The sequence below is a fragment of the Microcaecilia unicolor genome, chromosome 7 (assembly GCF_901765095.1).
Source record: "Microcaecilia unicolor chromosome 7, aMicUni1.1, whole genome shotgun sequence".
NCBI classification, from domain to species: Eukaryota; Metazoa; Chordata; class Amphibia; order Gymnophiona; family Siphonopidae; genus Microcaecilia; species Microcaecilia unicolor.
The window spans coordinates 126353139-126379901 of NC_044037.1; the positions used below are offsets into that span (position 1 = coordinate 126353139).

Genomic DNA, 26763 nt, shown 5'->3' on the forward strand with positions numbered 1-26763 from the left:
GGGGAGAGAAAGAAGGAGAGAGATGCTGGACCAAGGGAAAGAGGGAGAGATATTGGACCTACGGGGAGCTGGCAGAAGCAGTGTAGAGGAGGGCGATGCAGGGTGGTGGGGGTGCTAAATCAAGTTGGTTCAGGATGCTACAGTCCCTTGGGCTGGCCCTAACAGGCAGTAAACGATTTACTACCGGTTGGTGACTCCTGTGGTAAATCAAGTTGTCATAAAAGCCTGACTTTTACTATTCTGCCCTGCAATGGCAAAAGGAAGCAAGTGCTTCAGTAAAATATGCACTTGCTTCCCTTTGCCTTTGCAGAGCAGTGTAGCTTGATAACTTCCCCCCTAGTTTGTCAGTCAGACATCACCTTCCTTCCACTAATTCCTCTCCTTCCTCCGGCATGCCAAGAGAAAAGCTCCGTGGACCCCATGCCCCAAGAGAACCCTCTTATTTAACTAAGGTAGGTCTTTTATGTAGGGTATGGGCAATGAAAACAGAAGGAGATAATCTGGTCCCACTCCCAGCAACTTCTAATGTGGAGCCAACTGAGTTCTTGTGGAATGTACATGGGTAATAGTAGCAAATTAATTCAATTGGCAGGCGTTTGAAAGTCTTCTGTTCCCTCATACTAGCTCTTTGGAAAGGTCTTTCAGGGTATCAGGTTACTTGGTACATGGGATACCTGAACCTTTGTTCCCAGAAGTGGGAGGAAAGAGGATGCCCATCAAGACATACCATTTGCTCTCAGGGACTGAGAGGAAGGTGAGCCATCTGGGTATGGGCCCCGAAGATCTTTCCTCCAGAAGTGCATGGGAGGGAAGGCAGCTGTCATGGCATGTCCAGTGGTGAGAGGAGAGAACTGTTAAGTCGCCAAACCCCTGCTCACTTTTGTCTTTGCTTTGGGGGTGAGACGTTGGAGCCACTGAGCCTACATCATCTTGTAGGCTGGGGAGGCAGGGGCAACCAAGCCTCTTCCATTTTGTGTGTGCAAGAGAGGGTGGTGTACCTGGCAGATTTTGCCACAGCTAACCTGGATTTTACATTTTTCTTGTTAACATCAACATGAGCACCGAAGCCATGCTACTGAAAGAAAGTTTTATCATGCTCTCTGTAAAATTTATTGTATAGCATGTTAAGTCCCATTTAATGGGCAGATTAAAATTTTACCCAGTTCCACACTAACCACTGTGACTGTTGAGAGTCATGCTTTGGGAGGACAAATGGTTCTTAGTTTTGGTTAAAAAAAATTATGGCTAAAAATTCAACCTAATCTTCCCACTCCTGTAATGCACTTCTCGTCTACACAAATATACTCTCACTAAAACTCTCAGCCTAGAACTGGAAAGATAGCTCCTCCCCTGTAGAGGTGTCTATCCAGTCGGATGTGGTAATGTGGAATAAGAAGGCATTAAAGTGAAAGTGTGAACATCAACTCTGCATGCTGTTTAAGTGCTGTGAGTGTCCCTGGAAGAGAAGACACACTTATGATGCTCCATTCTTCATCCCCAGAAGAAGAGGTGTGGTAAGACTCCAGCTGCACTCCTGCCTCAGACAGCACCCCTGGAAAAGAACAGAGAATTAAAACACATAAAGACCATCTAGCTTTTCCAATTTAATTTTTGATGCAATATACTGCACCCCAGAAAGGATTATCTGCCATCATTTTCTACATTTCTTAAGGTGCCAAAAGCATTAGTGATACCACCTGGCTTGGAATCATACAGCAGTTCTGCAACTAGGCACTTTAGTCCCTAGAGTAGGCAATCAGATTTGCATCTCCTTCCATCTCTCTTTCCCCCACCTCACCTCCCCAGCATCTATTCTTTCTTCTCTCTCTCTCCTCTCCCACCCCCAATCTCCTACTCTCCTTCTCAGGTCCTCCTACTTCACTTGTCTGGCACATCCAGGACCTTGATCTTACTCTGATATCCATTCTGCCCGCTGGTACACACTTACAGACTTTGCAGTGCTCATACCTATTACTCAGATTTCCTATGTAACAGCAAGCCTAGGATGAAAGAGGGGTGGGATCATTGCAGAGCCTGTGAGTGCCCACCAGCTTTCAAACCTCCTGCTAAGTTTCTTTAATTCTTGTTGCTGCTGTTGCCACACATCCCACTGTCCTCTAGCAGGAGGAATCGACTATGCTACCCTTCTTGCTTCCCAGCTTGACTCTCTTTTAGCTGGGGTGGAGACAAGGAGAGAAATGAGCATGCTAACTGGGAGGAGGAGTAGGGGCAAAGCACCATCTCTCTCTACCTCTGTTGGGCCAGCTTCCAGTGATATGCAGAATCAGATCACTTTACCTACCGCCCCCACCCCCCCACCCGACTTTGCATCCTGGGCAACTGCCCTACTAGTCCCTCAATCATTAGCTAATTCCAGATTATCAGAAACATGTTGAAACAGCCCTGATTTATCTACCTTACATCTATAGTTCTTGCAGTTCCTATATCTACTTAAGAGAGAGAGAAAGCATCAGAAGCATAATCATACACAGTAAAACAGAGGTACACACAAAACTCATGCTCTATTTGAGAGATAGCCTTCCTCTGAGGAGAGATGACTATTAACTCTCTGTAAAAATAAAACAGATTAAGTTTGAGGATTAGGTTTCAGAGAGTCTGCTTCATATAATTGTCACTTTCTATTCAGTACAAAGTTCTTTACAGCAAATGCTGTGCACTGAGGACTTTCATTTTTTATATAAGTTCATTGCTATGGAACGCTGTAATACATAGTAAGTAAGAACTGCTGAGAGTTCCTCCTCTTACTAAGAACTGCAGGCAAGCTCTGAAAATCCTTGGGCTGTGATTTATACAGTATCAGATCACCATCTAGAGATACGGGCTGTCTGAAGGCCGTTCTGTTCAGTTTCAAGAGGACGGGCATGTCACCACGAACTGATCCCATTACATGGAACTGGGAGCCTACAGTAGCCTCCATGTAGCACTCTGATGAAGTATCACTGTGTAGAGCTGAGACCTATAGGGAATAAAAAGACTGATCAGAAAGTGACACGCAGTAACATTTTATATCTTATAATGAATTAAGCCAAGGTCGTTATTAGTTCCTTTCTTTTCAATTCAAGTGTCTGATCATTTCAGCTTAAAGAGGGCAATTTTATGAGCGGGTACCTACAGGGGCGTACCTAGGGTAGTTGACACCCGGGGCTGGTCATTTTTTAACACCCCCCTCCAAAATCCAGCACTAGGCATACCGAGAATACAAAACACTCAGGACCTATAGAGCAATTCTAGCATATCATAAGCAGTCATTTCTACGAGTCACACAAGGAAAAGGAAAGCATCTTAAACACTACAGTGAGCACTAGAACATCAATTCACCTATTGTAAAACGAAACCAGACAGAATAGTATAGATTGTTGAGCCTGCACAGTCAATGCCAACTGAAAGCCATGTCTTTTTCACGAACACAGATAAACCCTAATCCACTATAGAATAAGTAATCATAAACTCTATGTAGACAAAAATTAAACTGAACCCCCAAGATGCCAGACTCTGCATACAATGCAACACCACAGAAACAGAAAATGTCCCCTAGTACTGTGCAAAATATAAAGACAGCAGATGTAAATTTGAAAAAACTAACAAATACCAATCACCACTTTACAAATTAACATATAAAAATAAAACAAATATATAAAATAAAATACCATTTTATTGGACTAATACATTTAGCTGTCAGAGGCCAAAACCTTCTTCCGCAGGTCAATACAGTATAGTGCTGTTACAGTATCCTATCCTGACCTGAGGAAGGGGGTTTTGTTCTCTGAAAGTTAGTCAAAATTTATTAAAATTAGTTCAATAAAAAGATTACCTTATTTACATGTTCTATTATAAACATTTATTAACACAGCTACAATACTACTTTATTCTAAAGCAAAAAAAAAATAAAAATATATATTTTATTTACAGTTTGCCTCTGGTTTCTGCTTTCCTCATCTTCTTTTCACTGTCTTTCTTCCATCCAGCATCTGTCTTTGTTCTTTCTCTGCCATCCAGTGTCTGCCCTCTCTGCTGTCCCCTCCATCCAATGTCTGCCCTCTCTCCCTGCCCCTTCCATGCACATCTGCCCTCTATCTCTGCCCCTGTCTGCCCTCTCTCTCCCCCCCCCTTCCATTCACTCTGCCCTTTCTATCCCTTCCATCCACTGTCTGCCCTTTCTCTCTGCCCCTTCAATCCACCATCTACCCTCCCTCTCCCATCCATCCAGGGTCTGCCCTCCTTCTCGCTTCCCCTTCCATCCAGGATCTGTCCCCTCTCTCTCTCTGCCCCTTTTTTCAGCCCCCAGTTCCAGCCCCCTTATCCCACCTGTCCCAAGTTCTATCCACAGAACATATCTCCCACCTGCCCCCCCCTTTTCAGCCCCACTATCCCACCAGTCCGCAGTTTCAGTCCCAGCCCTTTTCTCTCACCAGTCCCAAGCTTCAGCCCCAGCCACTTCTCCCTGTCCCCTTTTCAGCCCCCAGTCCCCACAGTATCAGCCCCTACCCCTTTTCAGCCCCCAGTTCCAGTACTAGCCCCCTTATCACACCTACCCTTCTTTTCAGCCCCCAGTTCCAGCCCCCTTCATCCACATGCCTTGCATTAGGGACCCCCTTTCCAGCCCCAGCCCCGTTTTCCACCAGCCCCAGGCATGGCCCCCATTTTCTTGCATGGCCCCTTCTCCCCTCTGAACACCCCCACCCCAGTCCCCTTCTCTACTACTACTACTACTTATCATTTCTATAGCGCTACTAGACGTACGCAGCGCTGTAGGACAGACGAACAGGACAAACAAGAGATAAGGGAATATTAAGGTGAGGATGATAAAATAAGGGTTCTGAACAAGTGAATAAGGGTTAGGAGTTAAAAGCAGCATCAAAAAGGTGGGCTTTTAGCTTAGATTTGAAGACGGCCAGAGATGGAGCTTGACGTACCGGCTCAGGAAGTCTATTCCAGGCATATGGTGCAGCAAGATAAAAGGAACGGAGTCTGGAGTTAGCAGTGGAGGAGAAGGGTGCAGATAAGAGAGATTTACCCAGTGAATGGAGTTCCCGGGGAGGAATGTAGGGAGAGATGAGAGTGGAGAGGTACTGAGGAGCTGCAGAGTGAATGCACTTATAGGTCAATAAGAGGAGTTTGAACTGTATGCGGAACGGATAGGAAGCCAGTGAAGTGACTTGAGGAGAGGGCTAATATGAGCATAACGACCCTGGCAGAATATTAGTCGTGCAGCAGAATTTTGAACAGATTGAAGAGGAGAGAGATGGCTAAGTGGGAGACCTGTGAGAAGCAAGTTGCAATAGTCTAAGCGAGAGGTGATAAGAGCGTGGATGAGGGTTCTGGTAGTGTGCGCAGAAAGGAAAGGGCGAATTTTGCTGATATTATAGAGAAAGAAACGACAGGTTTTAGCAGACTGTTGAATATGTGCAGAGAAGGAGAGGGAGGAGTCGAAGATGACCCCAAGGTTACAAGCTGATGAGACAGGAAGGATGAGAGTGTTATCCACAGAAATAGAGAATGGGGGAGGAGGAGAGGTTGGTTTAGGGGGAAAGATAAGAAGCTCAGTCTTGATCATGTTTAGTTTCAGATGGCGCTAAGACATCCAGGCAGCAATGTTAGACAGGCAGGCTGTTACTTTGGCCTGGGTTTCTGCTGAGATTTCTGGTGTGGAGAGGTAGATCTGGGAGTCATCAGCATAAAGATGATACTGAAAACCATGGGATGAGATCAGAGTACCAAGGGAAGAAGTATAGATGGAGAAAAGAAGAGGTCCCAGGACAGATCCCTGAGGTACACCAACTGACAGTGGGATAGAAGTAGAAGAGGATCCATTAGAGTATACACTAAAGGTACGCTGGGAGAGATAAGAAGAAAACCAGGAAAGAACAGAGCCCTGAAAATCCAAGTGAGGACAGCGTATCAAGGAGTAGGCTGTGATCAACAGTGTCAAAAGCAGCAGATAGATTGAGAAGGATGAGGTTAGAATAGAGACCTTTGGATCTGGCTAGGAACAGATCATTGGAGACTTTAGCAAGCGTTGTTTCAGTTGAATGAAGGGGGCAAAAGCCAGATTGAAGTGGATCAAGAATAGCTTGAGATGAAAGAAAGTCAAGGCAACGGCAGTGAACAGCACGTTCAAGTATCTTGGATAGGAAAGGGAGGAGGGAGATGGGGCGATAGTTGGAAGGACAGGTAGGGTCCAATGAAGATTTTTTAAGGAGTGGTGTGACTACGGCATGTTTGAAGGCATCAGGAACAGTCGCAGTGGACAGGGAAAGATTGAGGATATGACAGATAAACTGGATGACAGTAGGAGAGATAGTGTTAAGTAGATGGGTGGGAATAGAATCAGAGGAACAGGTAGTTAGTTTCGAGGAGGAAAGAAGATGTGTAGTTTCCTCTTCAGTGATTTCAGAAAAGGAAGAAAAGGAGGAAGGGGTTGGAGGGTTGAGAAAAGGGACTAAGGGAAGGAGAGGTGGAGGTGACCTGGTTGAGAATTCAAGTTTAATCTTGTGAACCTTATCATGAAAGAACTCAGCCAGAGGCTGGGGGGGAAAGTGAAGGGGGGGTTGGAGGTGAAGGCACTTTGAGGAGAGAGTTCAGTGTGGCAAAGAAACGACGAGGGTTTGAGCCAAGAGAATTAGTCAACTGGATGTAATAGTCTTGTTTGGCAAATAAAAGAGCAGACTGGAAGGAAGTCAGCAAGAATTTGAAATGTATGAAGTCAGCATGGGTACGAGATTTCAGCCAAAGGCGTTCGGCAGAGCGGGCACAGGAACGTAGGTAGCGGATTCTAGAAGTCAGCCAAGGTTGGGGTTTGGTACGTTTTACAGAACGGGGAATGAGAGGAGCGAGTGTATCCAGAGCAGAGGAGAGAATAGTATTATAGGAAGAGACAGCCTCATTGACATTCTCCCCTCTGAGACCCCCACCCCAGTCCCCTTCTCCCCTCTGAGACCCCCCTCCCCACCTCAGTCCCCTTCTCCCATCTGAACCCCCCCCCCGACCCGACCCGACCACCAGCTCCTTCGAGAGACGACAGCCCTCTTCTCCTGCCACCACCCTGCCATTAAAGAAAAATTGGTGCAGCAGCATCGCAGGCAGCGCCTCGCTTCTGCTCTGCTTGTAAAAGAACCAAATCTCCTTCTCCTCATCTTCATCGGGCCTTCCCTCACTATGTCCCGCCCTCGTGGAAATAGGAAGTTACCTCAGAGGAGGGCGGGACACAGTGAGAGAAGGCCCGACGAAGATGAGGAGAAGGAGCTTTGCTTCTTTTATAAGCAGGGCAGACGCTAGGCGCTGCCTGCAACGCTGCTTCACTGATTTTTCTTTAAAGGCAGGGTGGTGGCAGGAGAAGAGCAGCGGGAGCGGAGCACCCCCCCCCCCCCACACCCACTGACACCCGGGGCGGACCGCCCCCATCGCCCTGCCCTTGGTACGCCACTGGGTACCTATGTGAAAAGTTCAAAAAGATGCCTATTTTATAAAGGCTTAAAGCATCAACATAATCACTCCAAAAAAAAAAAACTAAGTGCAAGAGGTAGCAATGTTGAGCAAAAGTGATCACAACATGATCAAATTTGACTTAACAACTGGAGGAAAAGCTACTCTACTAGTATTTAACTTTCAAAAGGGAGACTATGATAAAATGAGGAAAATGGTTAGAAAAAAACAGAAGAAACAGCTGCAAAGGTTAAGCATTTACATCAGGATTTGTTTAAAATTATCATCTTGAAATTCCAGACCAGACTTAGATTGTGAGCCCTCTAGGGATGGACAAATACCTGCATATAATGTGTACAGCATTGCGTGCATCTAGTAGTGCTATAGAAATGATCAGTAGTAGTAGATATATTCTATGCATTAACATGGCAGAAGAAAGTCCAAATGGCTGTTGGCATGATTAAATGGCCAAGTGAAAGAAGCTTTTATAGCCAATATCAAAACCAATACAATGCTTATAGACCATTACAGCCCCAATATGGGTTCAATATGGTGTACAATAAAATTTGCAAATAAGGTCTCACAGGATTTCAACATTCATGAACAAATTAAGCAAAAAAACTCAGAATAACAATAAAGAAATATATCAACCAAATTATGAACAATCAAAAAGAAATGTTTTAAGTTTTCTTTTGAATTTACAGTAGCTCTGCTTGAATCGTAGAAAGTAGGAAATGAATTCCAAAGATGAAAACATATAGTCTTGGAGGGGCATAATCGAATGTCGCTGGCGATCTATTTTGGCGGCGGTGCTACAGCTGTCCGGAACCATATTATTGAAAAAGATGGCCGGCCATCTTTTTTTCCGATAATACGGTTTAGCCCAGCCAAATGCCAGAGTTCGCCGGGTTTGAGATGGCTGGTTTTGTTTTTCAGCGATAATGGAAAAAAATGCCAGCGATCTCAAACCCGGCGACATCCAAGGCATTTGGTCGTGGGAGGAGCCAGCATTTGTAGTGCATTGGTCCCCCTCACATGCCAGGACACCAACTGGGCACCCTAGAGGTCAGTGTGGTGGACTTCAGAAAAAGCTCCCACATGCATAGCTCCCTTACTTTGGGTGCTGAGTCCCCCAACCCCCCCCCCCCCCAAAACCCACTACCCACAAATGTACAACACTACTGTAGCTCTTAGGGGTGAAGGGGGCAACTACATGTGGGTACAGTGGGTTTTGGAGGGCTCCCATTTACCAGCACAAGTATTACAGGTAGGGGGGGATGGGCCTGGGTCCGCCTGCCTTACGTGCACTGCGGTACCCACTAAAAGTGCTCCAGGGACCTGCATACATGCAGGCCTCTAGGACTTGTTGCTGCTGTATAACCTTGGAACACCAGTTGACACCTGAAGAAGTCCTTTATTTGAATAAGCACGTTAACTCACAGTTAACTGCATATCAGAGGTTGTGCCCCACTGGCAAAGAGTATCTCTGGTACTGAGATGAGCAGTAGGTCAGAGCTGGCAGAATGGTGTACAATGCCCTCTTTCAGCAACATTCAAGGTAATAACTAAGTTCTCTAATGTGGGTAACACATGAAAGGGATCTAAAACTGGCTTACAAAAATGGCCACTACCTCATGGACTACCGGAAACAAAACTGGACACACTCTGACCCAGTTAGCAGGGGGAAAAGCACCATGGGAGTAGAGCCCACTACCCTACACCCATCACAATGCATTGCTGATGTGACTCTGCAGTGCACCTAACAGAAACGGTGTCACACTCACCCGAGAGCCACATCACAACCAGGGAACGGCTGTCAGAGGATAGAACACATTCTGCTGTCATGGAGGTGGGTACGGCATTTGAGGCTGGCATAGAAGCTGGCAAAATATGTTTATAATTGTGCTTTTTAGTGTGGGAGGGGATTGGTGACCACTGTGGGAGTACGGGGAGGTCATCCCCGATTCCTTCCGGTGGTCATCTGGTGAGTTGGGGCACCTTTTTGAGGCTTGGTCGTGAAAATAAAAGGACCAAGTAAACACGGCGAAATACTGCTTAACGCCGCTTTTTTTCCATTATCCACGAAAGCCGGCCATCTGGTAGCCACGCCCATGCCCGCCCATGTCCCGCCTTCGCTACGCCGCCAACACGCCCCCTTGAACTTTCGCTGACGAGGCAACGGGAAAGCGGCGTTGCTGTCAAAACAGCCACTTTCGATTATACCGATTTGGCCGCTTTTGAGAGATTGCTGGCCATCTCCCGATTTATGTCGGGAAATGGCCAGCGATCACTTTCGAAAATAAACCTGTTAGCCACCCTGACAAAACACAGATTGCTACAAGAAGTTGGAGGAAGAATAAGCCTGTCAAGCAGACAAGAGAATGTCCCAAATAAAGGAATGATAATAGCATTACTCAGTAAAGCAGATGTCATGACATACACCGTCTGATAAAAAATAGTGTAATTGAACAATATAACTGGATACACTGGGAAACCTAGAAATTCAAAAAATCAGGTGAACAGCAGTATTTTGTATTAGTTGCAAAAGCTTTCAGTTACATTCAACATAAGAAGTTTGTGAGCGTGTCATTTGAACCATTAGGTGCTTAAGGGGTAAAACGGGCTTTCAGGATGGCTGCTGATTGACTTACTTGGTGCTGCACGATTTCCTTTTAAGTATTTTCTATGGGTACACGCTGAGGAAAAGTAAGATTTTATCCCTCAGAGACTCCTGCTGCTCTATGGGTCCTATAGATTCATATCTTCAATGCAGATCAGCTTGAGAAATGTGTTAGAGGAGGCATACAGAAGGCCTCCAGTATTCCATGCACAGAATTAATTTTTCATCTTTAGACAGGGAGAAATGAAGATTTCTCCTCTTTCTGATCATGAGAACAGTTATTGCTGGAAGCATTTCACTCTACCCCCCCCTCTAGCCCAGCCAGGTGATTGTAAACTTGACTGCCCACGATCTCTCCCATAAGTGTGGACAGGCCTCAGGGGATCTTGGCGACAGAGGTCTTTTTCATGTCTTTTGTAAGGGGGCACTTCAAAGCAAAAGAGAATGACTTTTCTGTAACCATAAGAAAAATAACACTTGCAGAAAACTTCTTTTTCTGCCTAGAACAATAGATCAAATACCGTATCTCACAAAGGAGAGCCAAAGACCTCCCTTTGAGAAACAGACTTCTGGAGCCAAGTAGCAATGGCTTTTATTATGTATTTCCTTGAACACAAGAGAATCTTATGTTCTGACATGTTTCCAAAACACAGGGTCTGAGCTGTTAGGTGAGAAACATATCACTTCTAAAGGAAACAGTTTAAACTCTTGCTTCCTCCCTTTAGAATAAGAATATAGGATAAGGGAGGCTGAGACAAAAGACCAAAAGTTCTGACAAATATATTCTTTTGTGGATATGACCAGAAGAAAGATAATGATCCAAAACATTGTGTCACTCTTCTGACAACAGAACAAATGCATCTTCTAAGGAAATGCAAACATATGCTATGTACTGCTTTGTTGACACTATAAACAAAGAAACCCTGACTGTATTTGCAAGATGCTAACAAGGGGGGGGGGGGGGGAGAACCCCCCTACCTCTTACTCCTTTGTACTGTAAGAGAAAGAAAACCCTATATAAGCCTTTTTGTAAGGCAGGAAAAGTGGGCAGTGTACATCTCTTTTGGCCCCAAGCCAGGGAGTCTGAAAGAATGTCCTGACCCCTTTTCCATTTCTGTACATGTTCTTCATTCTGTCCTATCCTGAATACTGTATCTATTTTATTTTTTATTTTCTTCTAATTTTGGATAAAGAATAAACATGTGTTAACCCCAAGAAGCTTCTTTCAGTTCTTTTTCTTTTTGTTTCTTTTTTGTTTTGTGTAGTAGACTTTACCAGCTGTCCTGGTTTCTAAGATACTAGTTGGAGGTTTTGTCTGCACAAGTAGTGCTGGTTCTGTTTGGGCTCTGGGACGCAGCACAAAAAGGTGCAAACAAATGCAATCCGTAGCTATGCTGCTTGGAGCCCCTCCTGAACCAACTCGAAGGGTCTTTGGCATTGAAACATCTCGTAGCCCTCTCTCTCCAGCAATGCTGAATCCTGAATACTCAGCTACTGGAGTGGTTGCGGAATAGAAAGTCCAAGGAGCTGAAGAATGAGTGTCTTTCCTGCAGCATGGACAGATGCGATGATATTGGATGGGCTAAAATGTGAAAGTCTAGCTATAAAAGGAACCCTTGCTTCAGTATTGTCATCAGCTACATGCCCATAATTTAATGTTTGGACACAAACATTTCAGGAACAGGAAGTTATGATAAAGAATATTGAACTAGGACATTCTTCTTTGAAACAATCTCTGGAAGATTGTAATACTAAAATATCTAATCTTCAAAATACTTTCAAGTGCATTAAAAACTTTCTATTCCGCCTAACAGAGCAAACTATCTAGGTGGCATACAGGCTAAAAATAGAGAAGGAATGTGATGAACATAACTTACATAAGACAAAACAAATCTGGGTAGAACTACAATATTAATAAGCAGGGCCAGTCTTAGGCCGAGGCGACCGAGGCGGCTGCATAGGGCCCCGCGCTTAGGGGGGCCCTGCGCGGCGCGCCTCAGTCAGCCTCTTCCCAGGGCCGGCGGCGATCCGATGACACGCTATTCTGCCAGCCCTGGCGCCCTCTTCTCCCCCCAACCAACAAGGATCCTTTTTCTTTTAAATTTACCCTCTGTCGCCGACTCGCTGGAATCCGACTGAACAGCACAGCAGGCAGCGTCGCTGAAAGCGCTCCTCCCTCCCGAGTCCCCCCAACGTCTCTAGCAGAACGCAGAAGCTCTTCCTGATTCGTTCATTCTGTGTCCCGCTCTCGAGGGCGGGACACTGAGAATGAATGAATCAGGAAGCTTCTGCGTTCTGCTAGAGACGTCCGGGGGACTTGGGAGGGGAGAAGCGCTTTCAGCGACGCTGCCTGCTGTGCTGCCTGCAGTGCTGTCCAAGGATAGTAGACAGGACACATAAGGACACAGGAGGATGGTGGACATGGTGAGAGAAAAAATATCAAATGGAAAGAAGACACTGCATAAAACAGAAGACACTAGGACCAAAGCGAATAGAAAAACTAAATGATCAGACAGCAAAGGTAGAAAAAAGTATTTTATTCAGAATTTATAAATTGGAATATGTCAGCTTTTGGAAATGTGCATCTGTGATATTTTGCATGTAAGTTTCAGTTTTTCTAGTATTGCTGCATGCTGAGTCTGACTTCTTGAGGTAACTTTCCAGTTCTGTATTTTGCCTTCATATCTGTTGTGTCATGTGTTTTTCATGTGTGATCAAGGTGCAGTATCCTGCTAGCGTGTAGCATTTGCAGCCCTTTTTGTCTTGTTTTTTTTTATGAGGTAGTGTATTGGTGTTTTAGAGTCTGGTGTAATTACAGTTCTGCCTTTCCACGCATAAGTTTGTGCTCGTCCTGTCCTTGGAATTAGTGCTGTTATGGTTTGGTAAGGTTATGAGTGTGTTTTTGCACAAGTTTGTGTATAGTGTTTTGCAGTGAGAGAGATTGTGTGTCCGCACCTCTGACCCCCCCCCCCCCCCCCCCCCGGGGTTATGAGAATTGGAACTACTAATTGTAGTGGACTTGAACTGAATAATTTCTGGGGAGGGGGAGTTTCATGATAGCATTGTGCTTATTATTTCAATCAGTTTTTCTGTACAAGTTTAGCTTCATTTGTCTTTATTTAAAATTTCATAAATAAAAAATTTCTAAAAGTTGAATAATATTATCAATGGGGTGGAGCTGGGGTGGGGGCGGGGCTGGGATGGGGCGGGACCAAATTGGTCTGCATAGGGCCCCGCACTTGCTAAGACCGGCCCTGTTAATAAGGAGGGGAAAAAGGGAAAAACATTAAGGGGTGGGGGAGAAGCTGTTGATCAGAGGGTGACCTCATCTAAAGTAAAAGTTAGGTATATGCATCCCGAAATAGAAAAGTTTTAAGTTTGGTTTTAAAGAGAGCTAACAAGGTGATTTGACGAAAGTGAGATGGCAGAGAGTTCCATAGCTTTGGACCTTGGAAGGCAAACATTGTATGTCTGCTGTGTTCATGAAAAATTTCTCTGTGGGACGGAACACACAGGAGATTAAGTTGTGAAGATCTAAGAACATGAGTTTCTGAATATGGAGTAAAGTATCTCAAAAGAAAGAGAGATTTGGAGGCTGCAAGAGTTTTGCAAACAAGTAGAAGGGTTTTATAAGTAATGCAATGAGAAATAGAAAGCCAGTGTGAGGATTTTAGATGAGAAGTAATGTGGTCGAATTTTTTAAGGTGTCAGAGGACTTTTATGCCAGTATTTTGCACTAATTGTAAGCGGTGTTGATCTTTAATCTGAATACCTAGATAAAGAGAGTTACAATAATCAAGTTGAGAAATAACCAATGAGTGAATTAAGACAGTAATAGCAGGGGGATTTAGCAGTGGCTGGATAAATCTAATAAGATGGATGTTTATAGAAACAGCTTTGAACAACCTTGGAAATTTGGTCGCAAAAGGATAGGAGAGTCAAAAATTAATCCTAGAATACGGGTGGACGTGTACTAGTGAAACCAGGAAATCATTAGTAGACAGACCAAAAGGTCATACTACAAACTAAAATAGGGCCAGATTACAAAGACATTGTATAATTATACTACAGCAAGAGGCCCTCACTGGATGCCCACCGAAAGGTGGAAGGCCAGATTTTAGGACTCAGGCTGTAAAATACCAGCTAGGTTTAAAAATCTATGACTGGCTGAGCATGGACTTGCTTTTCCTGCAAGTTAATATGTGGTTCTACCCTAAGATCTATCCACTGAATAGTGGCAGGCCAAACTACATAGCTTTGTACAGCTGAAAAGCACTGCCTAGGCCTGATAACCTACTAATGCCTTATAGAACAAAATCAGGTACAAATTGAATGTAGCACTTATTAAAATGGAGTTTGTCTTTCTATAAGATGAAACTTAGATCATAAGATAATAGAAAAAGGGGAAGTGAAACTGATATGCTAAGAATAAGATGTTCTGGCAGAAGAGAAAAACATGTTGACAAAAGAGGAAATTGCGAAATAACTTGCAATAGCTGGAACGGAAAGAGTTGGTACAGAACAACAGATGGCAGGACACGACAGTTTAACCACAGAAATTGAGAAATAGTTGAAAAAAAACAGGTCCCAAAATAGGTCCAGCCATAGACTTCTATTGAGAGAAGAGAGTATAAAAGAAGGGTGATTTGGGGCTTAATTTCGGAGTCGTCCCCAACACTTCTCAGACGGCAGAGCGCTGTGCCATTGAACCCAGAATCTGTCCGATGTCTGTACTACTTTGAAACTTGGTAAGAATAAATGCCTTCTATATGAAACCTATCTCTGTCTTCATTTTCAAGTATTCCTTACCTGTCACTTATTTTACAAACTAAACTAAACCCACACCAGACACTCATTTTGTGCACAAAATACTGATAGATTCAATAGACTATATGTTGGGAACATAAATGGCCCAGAATACACCTAGATCCAGAAAGGCAGAAGCAGAGGTCATGGGGATCAGTTTTGAATTACGCCTTCTGATGCCTCCCCAGAACCAACCACCCTGGGATTGGAGGGAAACTATAAAGAATCTTCTGGATGAACTTAAGATGTTCCCCTCCCCATTTGGAAAAGTCCAGAAGGGGTCTAAAGAGGTCAATTTAAAACAGTGGTGAGCCCCGGTCGCTGAGCGTACTCGCTGACCTTCCTCCCCCCCATTTGAACGCAAGAGGGGATATTGACCCTCGAACGCTGTATTTTTACACGCTAATTTTTGAACACAGAGGGGATAAAATCTATGTGTTCAAAAATTTCTTTCCTGTCTTTCCATTTTCTTCTCTGTTCTTTTTCTGCCCCTCTCTTCTGTCCATCCTTTTGATTTGTGAGGTGTGTGCACGTGAACGTTTGGTGTATGATTGGCGCATAATTACGCGGCCAGGAGACTGCGATCGTGTTTATGCTGTGAGTATATTTCACGCTCAATTCTTTGGATCAGTCTTTATGCTGGCATTCTTGCCTAATGATCCTTTGATTTTGGCCGTTTTTCTGTTTCTTCCAATTCCTATTCCCATCCTCTCCGTCCTTCTTCCCCTCCCTAACTTCTCCCTTTCCTACCTCTGTCCGAGCCTTCATTCACTGCTCACTGCAGTTCTCGGACAGTACACTCCATCTGCCCTCCTGTATGTCCTGCGCTCTCAACTAGGATATCTCTCTGTCCTGATTGCCCTCCCCAATTGCCCTGTTTTTATTGCCCCCCTCCTTTTCGTCTCACTTGCCTATTCTGGCTATCTTTGTACTTACTCTGATCTCTGTTCTTTCTCACTGCAGTTCTCTGAAATCATTCCGGTCTGTGTCTTTTCTGCACTTAACTACTGACAGCCCCTTTTCCTGCCTATACACTGCTGTGATCTCCCTCTAAAAAGACCGGCGCTCTTTTTCTCAGCGCTGCACTTAAACCTCCGATTCTGCTTCTACCTTGTAAGAATTGTCCCGCACTGTCTCTGTGAATTGCTGTATTATCTTTCTTCTTCCCTTCCCCCGTTTTCAGACACTTTGAACAGTTGAACTTAGAGACGGGTTTCGTTTTCCCTCTATAATTTTTGATGCTGCAAAACACAGACTGGTAGATCTTATCGTAACCCACAATGTGGTTTCTGCATTTTTAACCTTGACTTTTCTGTATGACCACACATGGCTCGCTTAGCTTCCTTTCTCTCTCTATTTCCTCTCTGTTACAAAACCCCTACATTTCAGATTCTGTTCTTTTTACAGCTTTGCTCTAAAACCCTTTTGTTACTATTGCGGTACATCCTTTTGTAATATGATTTGGTTTCCTGCCATTACAGTTAAACTACATCTGTATAATGGTTTTTCTAATTACTTTTACTTATAGGATTAATTAAGGGAACATTTACCTAATAATCCGTACTTGCATGCGTGGCCCCCCCCCTTAGGTTTTTGTTCTGTTATGGTCCAGTCAAAAGAGGGTGGTTTCACTCCGGTATTTGGTTTTGCCATTGTCTTTATGTGACATGATTAATATGCATATATTTCCTATACTTGTAGCATTTTCCGGATGCAAGCTACATATGAAACCACAAAATTTGTTTTGCCGTTAAGAAGCTGGTGTTTTTAACCTTATGCCAGTTTAAACCTATATCCACTAACCTTTCTCCCTACTATAGTTTTCTGCATGTGCTATGCTGCTCATTTTTTTATTCCTGCTTTCCTAGCCATCCCTGTGTTATCTCCATCTCTCCTTATTCTTTGTCCTCCTCTCAAGGCAACTGTCCCTGTGTTTTAGGGCCGTCCATTGTTTTTTTTTCCTGTTCTGCTTTCATGTCTATCTGTCTGTAGATCTTGCACTCAGTAAGACCCAGGATTTCCTCTCTAGTGTCTCACGCCACTGCTTTCTCACTGCTTTTGGGATTTATTTCTGCCCGAGTCACATTTTTCTATATCCTTAGCTTCTCCATTTATAAATGCGTGTAATGAATTCCTTCTTAGATTTTGATGGTCGCCAGACCTCTCTTAAGAGAAATGAAGCTGTCTCGAATGCCTTTCTTTCTCTCTACTTCCTCGCTTATATCTTTATGATTATGTCACAGTTTTCGTTCATCCCTTGACCTTTACTTTCTAACCCTTTGGATATAATGCTATAGTGTCTGCCCTTTTAATGCATTTTCCTTCTAAAAATGGGTTTTTCAATTGTGCTAAGTTTGATTGTTCAGCTTCTATAACAGAGGAAGGCTCAAGAGAATGCCAAAAACAAAATACTTCTTAGCACATAAATTCAGTTGTAATCGTCTAGGAAGCCTTAGTCCGGAAACTAAAAATTAACCCTTACTTATACAGAATCAAGTGATATACTGGTAGTAATGAAATTTAGATTGCCGTTATTTTAAAGACACAGTAGAAGACATTAAAAAATTTTTTGCTTTGAAGGAGTTTGCCGTATCAAGTGTAGAATTGACAGCTTTTATATGAACACAGAATGATTACGGCGGTCTATCTGAGCAAGTAAAATAGCAACGTAGTTAGATTTGTCATACTTCCTCACACATTAACTCCCTGCTTCCTTACATAATAGTTTCTAAGAACTTCTATATGTTTGATTTGATAAAATCCTATCCTGATTAATTATACCAGCATAAAGTTTTATGTGCTGTTTAGTCCTATTTTCAGTAGCCGTAATGTCCGATGCTTGCAGTGAGCACTAAACTCAAATTAAGCACAGGAAGCACACTTCCCTTCTGTTTTTATTTCCTTTTCCTTTAACATCTGCATCAACATTAAATCCTTTAAACAATTTTCTGTAAACCCGTATATATCTTAACCACAATGTCTCCTCAGACTGTGCTGACTTTCCTAGCCATGCTGAAACGGATCTTATTCACAGATATGTGTTTTCTGCCTATGGATAGAACGGTAACTTTTCACCCCCCCTTCCCTCAAATGCTAAGCTGTTCTGTTCGTCATCATTAAGCATTGTATTTGGACTGCTTGATTCAATATGTTATATACTGTAAACTTGAAGTTTATGATGACAGAATGACACGTTTAAATTTGCTTTTCTAACCTGCTTTGCAACACCCTTTCTGTCAAACAGGAACATGCAAGTTTCTATTAGTAACTAAAACTGTTTTTTATAACACAGCCTTATTAAGGAACCATATTCAGAGCTGTTAAAAGCATTTCAGTACAAGGGCCGTACAGCTGGAAACGGACAGAACAATAACTTATGTGCTTTTTCCAAATGATTGCTAGTCTTGATCTGACTCTAATAATTCTATAGCTACCGGAAACTACAGGAAACCACAGATAATTTATCTGACTTTGAATATAAGTGCATAGTTTCCCCGTAGCCACTTTTAGCTACACTTCCGGGTTTACTTTTCTCTGCATTAATCCCGTCTCTGCACTTTCGACACCTTTCTGTCATACTCACTATATATGTAACTATTACTACGCTCTAAGTCTTCTACCTTTGTATTTTGTCTTTGCTAAAAGTCCTAAAAGTCCTGCACCGATCCTGACAGTAAGCTGCCGTTGTTACTGCTTCTCAGAGTGAATTTGTCACTTTTTCTGTACCCCCTCACTCCTGTCACAGCTTTGGCTGTAAGACTGTTAAACTTATCTCACTTCCACCTATACTTTCTCCTTGCAAAAGGTCTCTTGTCCATTATACAGCATTCTCCTGTCCCTGTCTCTGTGACTTGTTTTTCTAAGCTATCTGGACTTCAGAGCATGCTCTTCTCCTTCATGTACTGTCAGTACTTTATACTATAATTTATGGCTGGCTATCATAGTATACGGCCATCTTCCGGTTTGCATTACTCACTTTTTTATTGCTTTTGCGTGTTTAATCCACTGGGTGTCAAATAAAATATAACTAATGTTATTTCATAGTCGCTATTCTATTGCCTTGTCCTTGTTAATTGCTCCTGTATAGTTGCTACTGTGAAATGTATTCCTTTTTATTTTTCAGTTGTAATTTTAAATTTGTACTTGTCCTAGTAGCTGTTATCACACCCTTTTAATTCACAATTTGTTTTGGGACAATGTTATACTTTCAATTAATAATGCTTAAGGTTTGTCATTTATTTTCCTATCTGTTTGTGTTATACTGCGCTAGATATGAGGAGATTTTATTCACTCTCTAGATAAGATTCTCATATACTTTGCATTTCCGATACTCATATAATTCTGGTTTCTTGTGCTCTGCTTTAATGGCGTATTTGTTTGAAAGAAATATCTGTTGGAGCCCCAGCACCGTGCTATCGTGTTAGTTCATGGTTTGACTTAAAACTGTACCACAAGCCTGCTTATCTTCAGGGAACATGGGTTTTTGAATCCTGCTTTTGACCAGTATTATAGATTGTTAGAAAAATTTATAAAGTCTCTTTTTAAGGATGCTTTTTAATACTTTTTAATCATCGGTGAGCCTGACTATATTATAACGTTATCTACAGGAAATACTGCACTTCCTCGTTTGCGTTGTGGTTTTCGTCCTCCGAGTGCATACAGCCTGCACTGGCTTATTTTAAACACTTGCAGTAATGACTTATGTTATAATGTTTCCGGATGAATATTTCCACGTCCTGAGAATGACAATCGCTTTTAAATAATATGGTTCTATAAAGAGTTAAATTGTGTAAGACTTTATAACAAGTTTGATATGAACTAGGATGCAACACAGAAAGTCACATGAAATTACAATGGATTATTGTTACATTAACAGTTAGATAACCCCTTATATAACTTATATGATAGTGGAAGTATTCTGAACTATAGAGAAACATTTCTTTGCTTTTACATTAATAGATATGCATATAAAATAAGTTTTACCTTTCCGGTTGAGAAGATGATGGCTGCGTGCCATGAGAATACAGCGTTGTTTCACTTCAGTTATTTCCTGTTGGTCCTTTATAACCCAACCTTCTCTTTCCTTCTAATGCTGCAGCTGTTCTGTTTGTCATCATTTAGACATATCATTTCAGTCACTGACTAGTATGTATGTTTTATGCCGTATCATTGGAAGTTCTTGATGTAAGAATCACATGTTTTAATTTGTTCTTTTTCCACTTTCACCTGTTTAGCCACAAAAGCTTCCTGCCATTGCATTCGGGTTTATTTTATTTTTATGTCCCTTTTCTGAGTGTATATTTATGGGTATGAGCTTGTCATCTTTACACCACGATTCTGGTGTCCTGTTTCAAAATTTATTGATTTATATGCTTCTCTTATATTTAATATGTCTTTGTTAATATACATTTTCTTGCCTTTGTTGAAATCGGTGTTTCCTTTCACTGGCTTGTTGGATGGAAAATTCTATTTTCCATTGCTGCATGACAAGTGATGTCTTTGGCATTTTTAGTTCTGGCTAATGTGTTCCAACTAATGACTTTTTTGTGACTGTGCCTTCCCCGAAGAGCTTACATTTGTTTTGTTTTGCCTTGGAATATTTCGTCTTTCTCTCTATTTTTCTACCACTTCTATAGTAATTTTCAGGGGCTTTTCCCTGGAACATACTATACTTTCTTATATACCAGTGTCACGCTATAACTATTGGGTTTGATATCGATGCCTGGGGCTTACATCCATCGAAGGTGGATGACGGTATCGCAATTATTAGATTTTAAGCAGAACCCCATTCTATTTTTGGAATGGCCTGCATTCACTGAATTGGACTATTGCCCATATAGAAGTTACCGGTACAGATGCGCGCTGGGGATATACAGAGACGTCTAAAATCCTTTAGTTGCAAATTTAGACAGGTTGACTGGGGCCCTAAATTTTTGTTCTCTTCTAGACGAATATTTAAGCATCTATTGGGGGTTAGCGACAAAATGGCGAGTGTATTCCCAATATGGCGAGTGTATTCCCATATTTCTAACCGGCGAAAACCAATTAGATCGCTGCCCTTTAATTTTAGAGAACTTATTTTCGCTGTTCGCTAAAATCTTTTTTGGAGTTTTTGCTTCCCCCACTTTTGGGGTTTTCAATATGGCGAGTGTATCCCATATCCAAATTCATGGCGAGTGTTATCCCATGTGCGATCCCAGGCGAGTGTAGTCCCATCACATGGCGAGTGTTATCCCATGTCAAAATTCATGGCGAGTGTTATCCCATGGTCAATTTCTATAGAAGCATACTCTGGAGGGCAGTATTTTTAGAGTAGGTTATATATAGTAGTGACACAACTGACTCCTGCACTATTCTCATGTTCATGGCTATCATTTCTTTGTTAATATAACCTGCGGCAAAAGCATTGAGCTTTCCGCCAATTAGTAATTTATGTTTTAGGTTCCGCCAATGGGACGCTCTTGAAGACGCGTGAGTATAAGTGTTTTGTTATACGCATGATGCATGTTCTTTTGTTTAGATAATTTTCCCGTGCATGGTTTTGTTTAGTTGCCCCTGTTATAGACCTCAGCATTTTGATTTGAACCATCTCACTTGTAGATATTGCATTATATTGAATACACTCTTCTATGAGTTCCTATGTGAATTGTCTTCCCCCTATTTCTGATCCCACTATGCCCACTTCCTCGTCCCCTACTCCCTTGGAAAGAGTCCTTAATTTCTTTCCCGCTGATAGAAAAGAACTTACCCGGTTATGTCAAACCTGGCATACCGCTTGGTCCGCTAAGGATCAAGGACTGGAATGGCCATCAAGGGGCTCATTTGATCAGGGCAAACTCCAAGCCTTGGTCTGCTACAATGAGTCCAACAAAACGGGAAAATCTAGGGATAAACATTTAGCTGCCATTAACAAATTCATACTTATTGCACGAAACCAGCACGATAGAGCTCTGGGTAAGTCAGATACCGATCAAGCCCCCTATCAAGATCCTGTAGCACCTACAGCTCCACCACCTTATGATGCTGCTACTGCTGCAAGTACTACCAAGTTGTTACCATGTGCAGTGGGATATACCCCAATACCCCCAGGATATTGTGATAAACCTGACACAAATCCTCAGCTACAGATTTCTCAGGGATCTCAGACAGTGACACCCCCGCTGCCTGCAGTATCTCCTGCTCCTATGATATTTGACCCACCTACTACCGTGCACATCGCCGGTGTTGTTGATCTATCTCTTCCCTCATCACAAAAAAACTCAATTCCAATATCTCAGGGGTCAGTACAAACTCAGACGCCTTTAACCCCTTCAACAATCCCAGTGGCCCAACCAGTAGCCCTGATTTCGGCCCAATTACCCACTGTTACCTCTGCTCCAACGATGCAAGCAACAACCCAGACGCTAACCCCACTACCGCCTCATGTATATCGTACTCTTGGAGGCTATGAGATGGAGATACCCCCTCCCATTATTGAGCAATATCCTTGTGTCCCGAACCCATCAGTTCCGGCCACCGTCCAGTACCCTGCTATCAGTCAAATTGACGTAGCTGCCCAGACCTCCACCTACCCTAGCCTAGGATCCGGGTTGACTTCACACATGACCACCCAAACGACTACCTACCCACATATGGGACACACAACTCAGACATCACCTCCACCACTACCTTTGGACTCTTCTGTCCAAACTGGTCCCTTGCCAGCTGAATCCCTACAGTCTATCCTGTCTCAATTACGACAGATGGGTTTCATTCCATGTAGTCCTGCTACACAGACACGGGCTATTTGTCAGGAACTCTATGATCGGGGTTTCATTAAACCACCCCCTGCTCCAGTGAACCCTTCAATGCCCATTCTAGAACCTCAGTGTTCTATTCCTCCTAGATGGGACACGTTAGGTGCACGGCCAATGCGTCCCTTGGTACTCCCAGCCAAACCAGCTAATAAGGAGCGACCGAAGGTTAGACTCTCCCCATTAGACGAAGCATGGGAAGTTTTAAAACAACAACTCCCCACAAAATCGGACATAGAGGATATTCGAAACGAGCCTCCTCCGATGTTCCATTTCTCCTCTTTTTCAGATAGTGAAGTAATCCCTTCCCTTGCAGACGATTCACCTCGTTTCACGTTACCTAATACCCCAGTCCCCTCGGAAGAACAATACGATCACACATTGGCTAGTATGGGAGATGGCCTCGCGTTTGTTTCAGAAGGACTTCGTTCCTTACACAAGTCCCTGACAACGCAACCGCACCCTGATACCCCGGACACCGTGGTATCTGTTGCACCAAAATCTGAGTTTCCTCAACAACATGATGTTATTTCTCATCATACTAGACAGCGCCATCCTCACAGTTATCTTACTGATGAAGGATCTAGCCGCTGCCTTGCGGTTATTGACAATTCCCCACACCCTACAAGTTTGAATATCAGTACAGACCCTATCTTATCTAGTCCGCCTAGCACACCTGCCCAATATGTGGCTTTGCATGAGAATTCATGGCATTACGTTCACCCATGGGTTGATAATCTCGCAGGATGGTCTGAGGCGCTCCAGCCCCAGTCCGCTCTCTTCCCACGTAAAGGATCCTTACGTTCTGACAAGCTTTCACTTGTAAGAGATCTAATTTATGACCACCCCGACCCCCATTGGGATCAGAAAACAACCCTCTATCTAATCCAAGGTCTTCAGGTTTGGAAAAAGTATGAGAATCAGTTTCCCCCAACCACCTCGATTGATCTCCTTAAATCAGTGAAACTTTTTCCCCTGCTGAATAAAATGTCAGGTGGTGTCCCTCATACGGAATACACCCCACTTTCAGCTGTTGAATTGAATAGCCTCATACTACAGCTCCCGGATATTGCACAGGGAGGTAACCGCTGGTTAAAGAAATTACAGGACATAACCCTGGGGACTACTCTATCAGTAGGTGATATGAAAGCGCTCCTGGGCAGAACCCTACACGCTAGTATCACTGACATATTCACTCAATCGGGCTATGCAAAATTTGCCACCGATACTCAGTATGATGGCAACCCTTTGACAGAAATTCAGACCAAAGTATTCCAGGAAATCCGGACCATGTATCCGACCCTTAAAGACTTTTCGGTTATCACTTCCCAAAGATGGGAAATGGATTCAGAGCCTATTGAGGCCTATTTACTCAGACTCCAAGACCTCTATAAGGAAGAAACAGAGGAAAAATTTGACTCTGATAATGCCCTCCCAGTATTCTACCATTTACTGAAGGGAACCTTACCTTCAGAAATTAAACTTAAGTTAGAGAACACCGTGGGTCTCCAATTAGAAAAATGGCCTAAAATTCGTGAACACATCCTTCATCATTGCAGACGACTTATTAAAAGCAAGCAAAATGAAGCCCAACATCGTAAGACAGTACACACTAACTTGGAGGTGCTACAGACTGAAGATCTCAAAGAGAAAAGAGCCTCTAAGAGCTCTGACACCAATACCAATACTCCTAACACTTCTCCCCCTGTTATTGTTATGTATGCTGATCAACGCTATGACAATAACACCCGAAATCAGGGCCCACGGCCCTACCGCCCAGACCGTAGAATTGATTACCCTGAAGAAAGAGGTCGTCGCTCTCAACCCCAGCGAGGTCCCCCAAGGGGCCCTCTTGGAGATACTAGGCGACAACGAGACTATCGTTCCTGGCCTAGCCCTGATCGCTATCCTGATGTGCTCTGTTATCGCTGCCAACAATACGGTCATTATGCTGCTGAATGTCTTCAGACACAGCCATATAGATTTAGAAAATCGCAGATCCGTCAAAATCCCCCTGAACGGCAGTCATTCCCTTTATGGAACCCGGATCAACACCGTCCGCAGTGACCACAGATTTAGGGATCAATATTACCCACCCCATAATGACTAGGCGTAATCCGAACACGATTTGATTTTGTTGCTCTCAGTTACTCAAAACTACTCGGCTCCTCATTTAGTATCCGGTAACCATTTCTCTGTATATGTGTTGGTTTGATGTTTCTGTTTCCATTACAGGTAACATGTCTTTATTTTATATTCCTCTAGGTTTAATAGCAAGTGTATATTTATGGTACCATACAAATGACCTAACTAAGTCAGCAAGTTATTTATTTATTTATTTGCTTTTATGCATACCTTCCCTGGGGAGTTCTTATCAACTGCAGGGATGAGCGATCCCCGAAGGATGTTCATTTTATATATATACCTGTACTGACTTATTTATGCCATTTTACTTTATACGGGATCCCTTTTAAATAAAAGCTGTGTATTGCTCATTGTTAAAATGTTTTCTGCTTTAACTGTTACGCTGTTTACATTCACTTCTTTAGTTTTTTCATGAATATAAAGCCTTCATTTTTGAAATCTCTCTATGGTATGTGTGATATCTGAAAGCTTTTCATTATTTCCTTGTCTAAGAAAGAAGCAATATTTAATAACCATTATCCGTTTTATGGAATAAATGCGAGAAATATTCCCTTGAACTGGCCATTTGGGGGAACATTTTGCGCTGATCATAGATTTTGTAGTATTCTTGAATTGAGAATTGGTGAAGCTTTCAGTCATAAATAAGGAAAATTATGCATTCAACTTTCTGATTCCTTTCTATTTAAAACAGTATGCTTTGTGTATTTAACTAACACCTTGCTTCAACTAACTCTTGCCACGTGGTGATTTTGTCTTGAAGCGATATGCTTCTTCCTACTTCTTTGTCTGATTGAAAAAGGGTTACTTAAACTCTATGTGAAGGTCAATAACTTTTGAATGTTTTTTTCATTTGTCTTTTTCAAGGAACCTTTTTCTTGCATTGCCATCTGAATATGCCTTGTTACAATTCAGATATATCATATTTTGTTTTATTTTTATTTTTCTTTTAAGCCTATTTTTATCTTACACCCTTCAGGGTGCTTTTTTTTAAATATTTTAATCTTTTTTTAATTTTTTTTTAATTTTTTTTTAATTTTTTCATTCTCGATGCTTTGTTTCTTACCATGCCTCCTTCCTGGCCCCCATTTATACCCACGACCCGCCTCCTAACCCCTTGTCTAATTCTTGTATTTACGCAATGGTTCTTCATGACGCCTCCTAACATTATGATTTCTTCCAATAAATTAACCACATAAATTGCACTGTTTAAGTTTTTCCTTTCCCCAGATGGATACAGGAATTCTGTTGACGTCCCTCACCGAGGAGACGACTGCTAGCAAACAAGAGCTACCCGATAATATATCTGATCTGAAGGCTATATTGCAGCAAAGAATCGCTAGCATAAAGGACAGATGCACAGACCCCAACATTACCCGGTGTGAGATACGAGACATTATTGAGTGTGAGTTTCAACAGATACATCGATTGGTCCATGAGCGAAAGAGATAGGCTCTCCACTTACTGGAGTTGCAAGAAGCTTTGGCCTCTACCCTTCTTTCTGAATCGTCTAGCTCGTAAGTCCTGCTGGCCTCCTGCAGCTGAGGGCTCAACCCTTGGTGAATGTTAGTCATCGCAGGTGAAGATTCCATATCTATTGGCGATAGATGGCAACACATTGCCCTCCATACATCAATAACATGAACATTTACCATCATCTCTAAATTTTTATTGTTAGTTTTTGTACTTTTTTTGTTCCATATACTTAACCATTGTTATTTTGATCATGTGTTCGTTAAAATTACCAATCTGTCTCGCACGTTATGCAAGCCAGAAGTGGGGATATATTATGCACATCCCAATTTCTAGTATTAAGAGGGTTGCAATTGACCCCTACCAAACAGGAGATATAATTTTATATATACTATTGCTATTTATGAAAATTGGCTTTTCATTATTTAACCCTTATGGTTTCCCTTTTGTTTTTGCACTTAATTAGCACTGATTTCTCCATGTTTA

At 42.6% G+C, this 26763-nt stretch overlaps 1 protein-coding gene across 1 annotated transcript in view; it reads right to left on the bottom strand.

Moving 5' to 3' along the window:
* Nucleotides 1-284: 284 nt before the first annotated feature.
* LOC115474244 (D-3-phosphoglycerate dehydrogenase-like) overlaps nt 285-26763 on the bottom strand; it is a 239423-nt gene continuing 212944 nt past the window's right edge. Inside the window, 2 exon segments of the mRNA XM_030209629.1 lie at nt 285-1552; nt 2767-2977. Coding sequence (XP_030065489.1) covers nt 1401-1552; nt 2767-2977 — 363 coding nt within the window. The 3' untranslated portion in view covers nt 285-1400.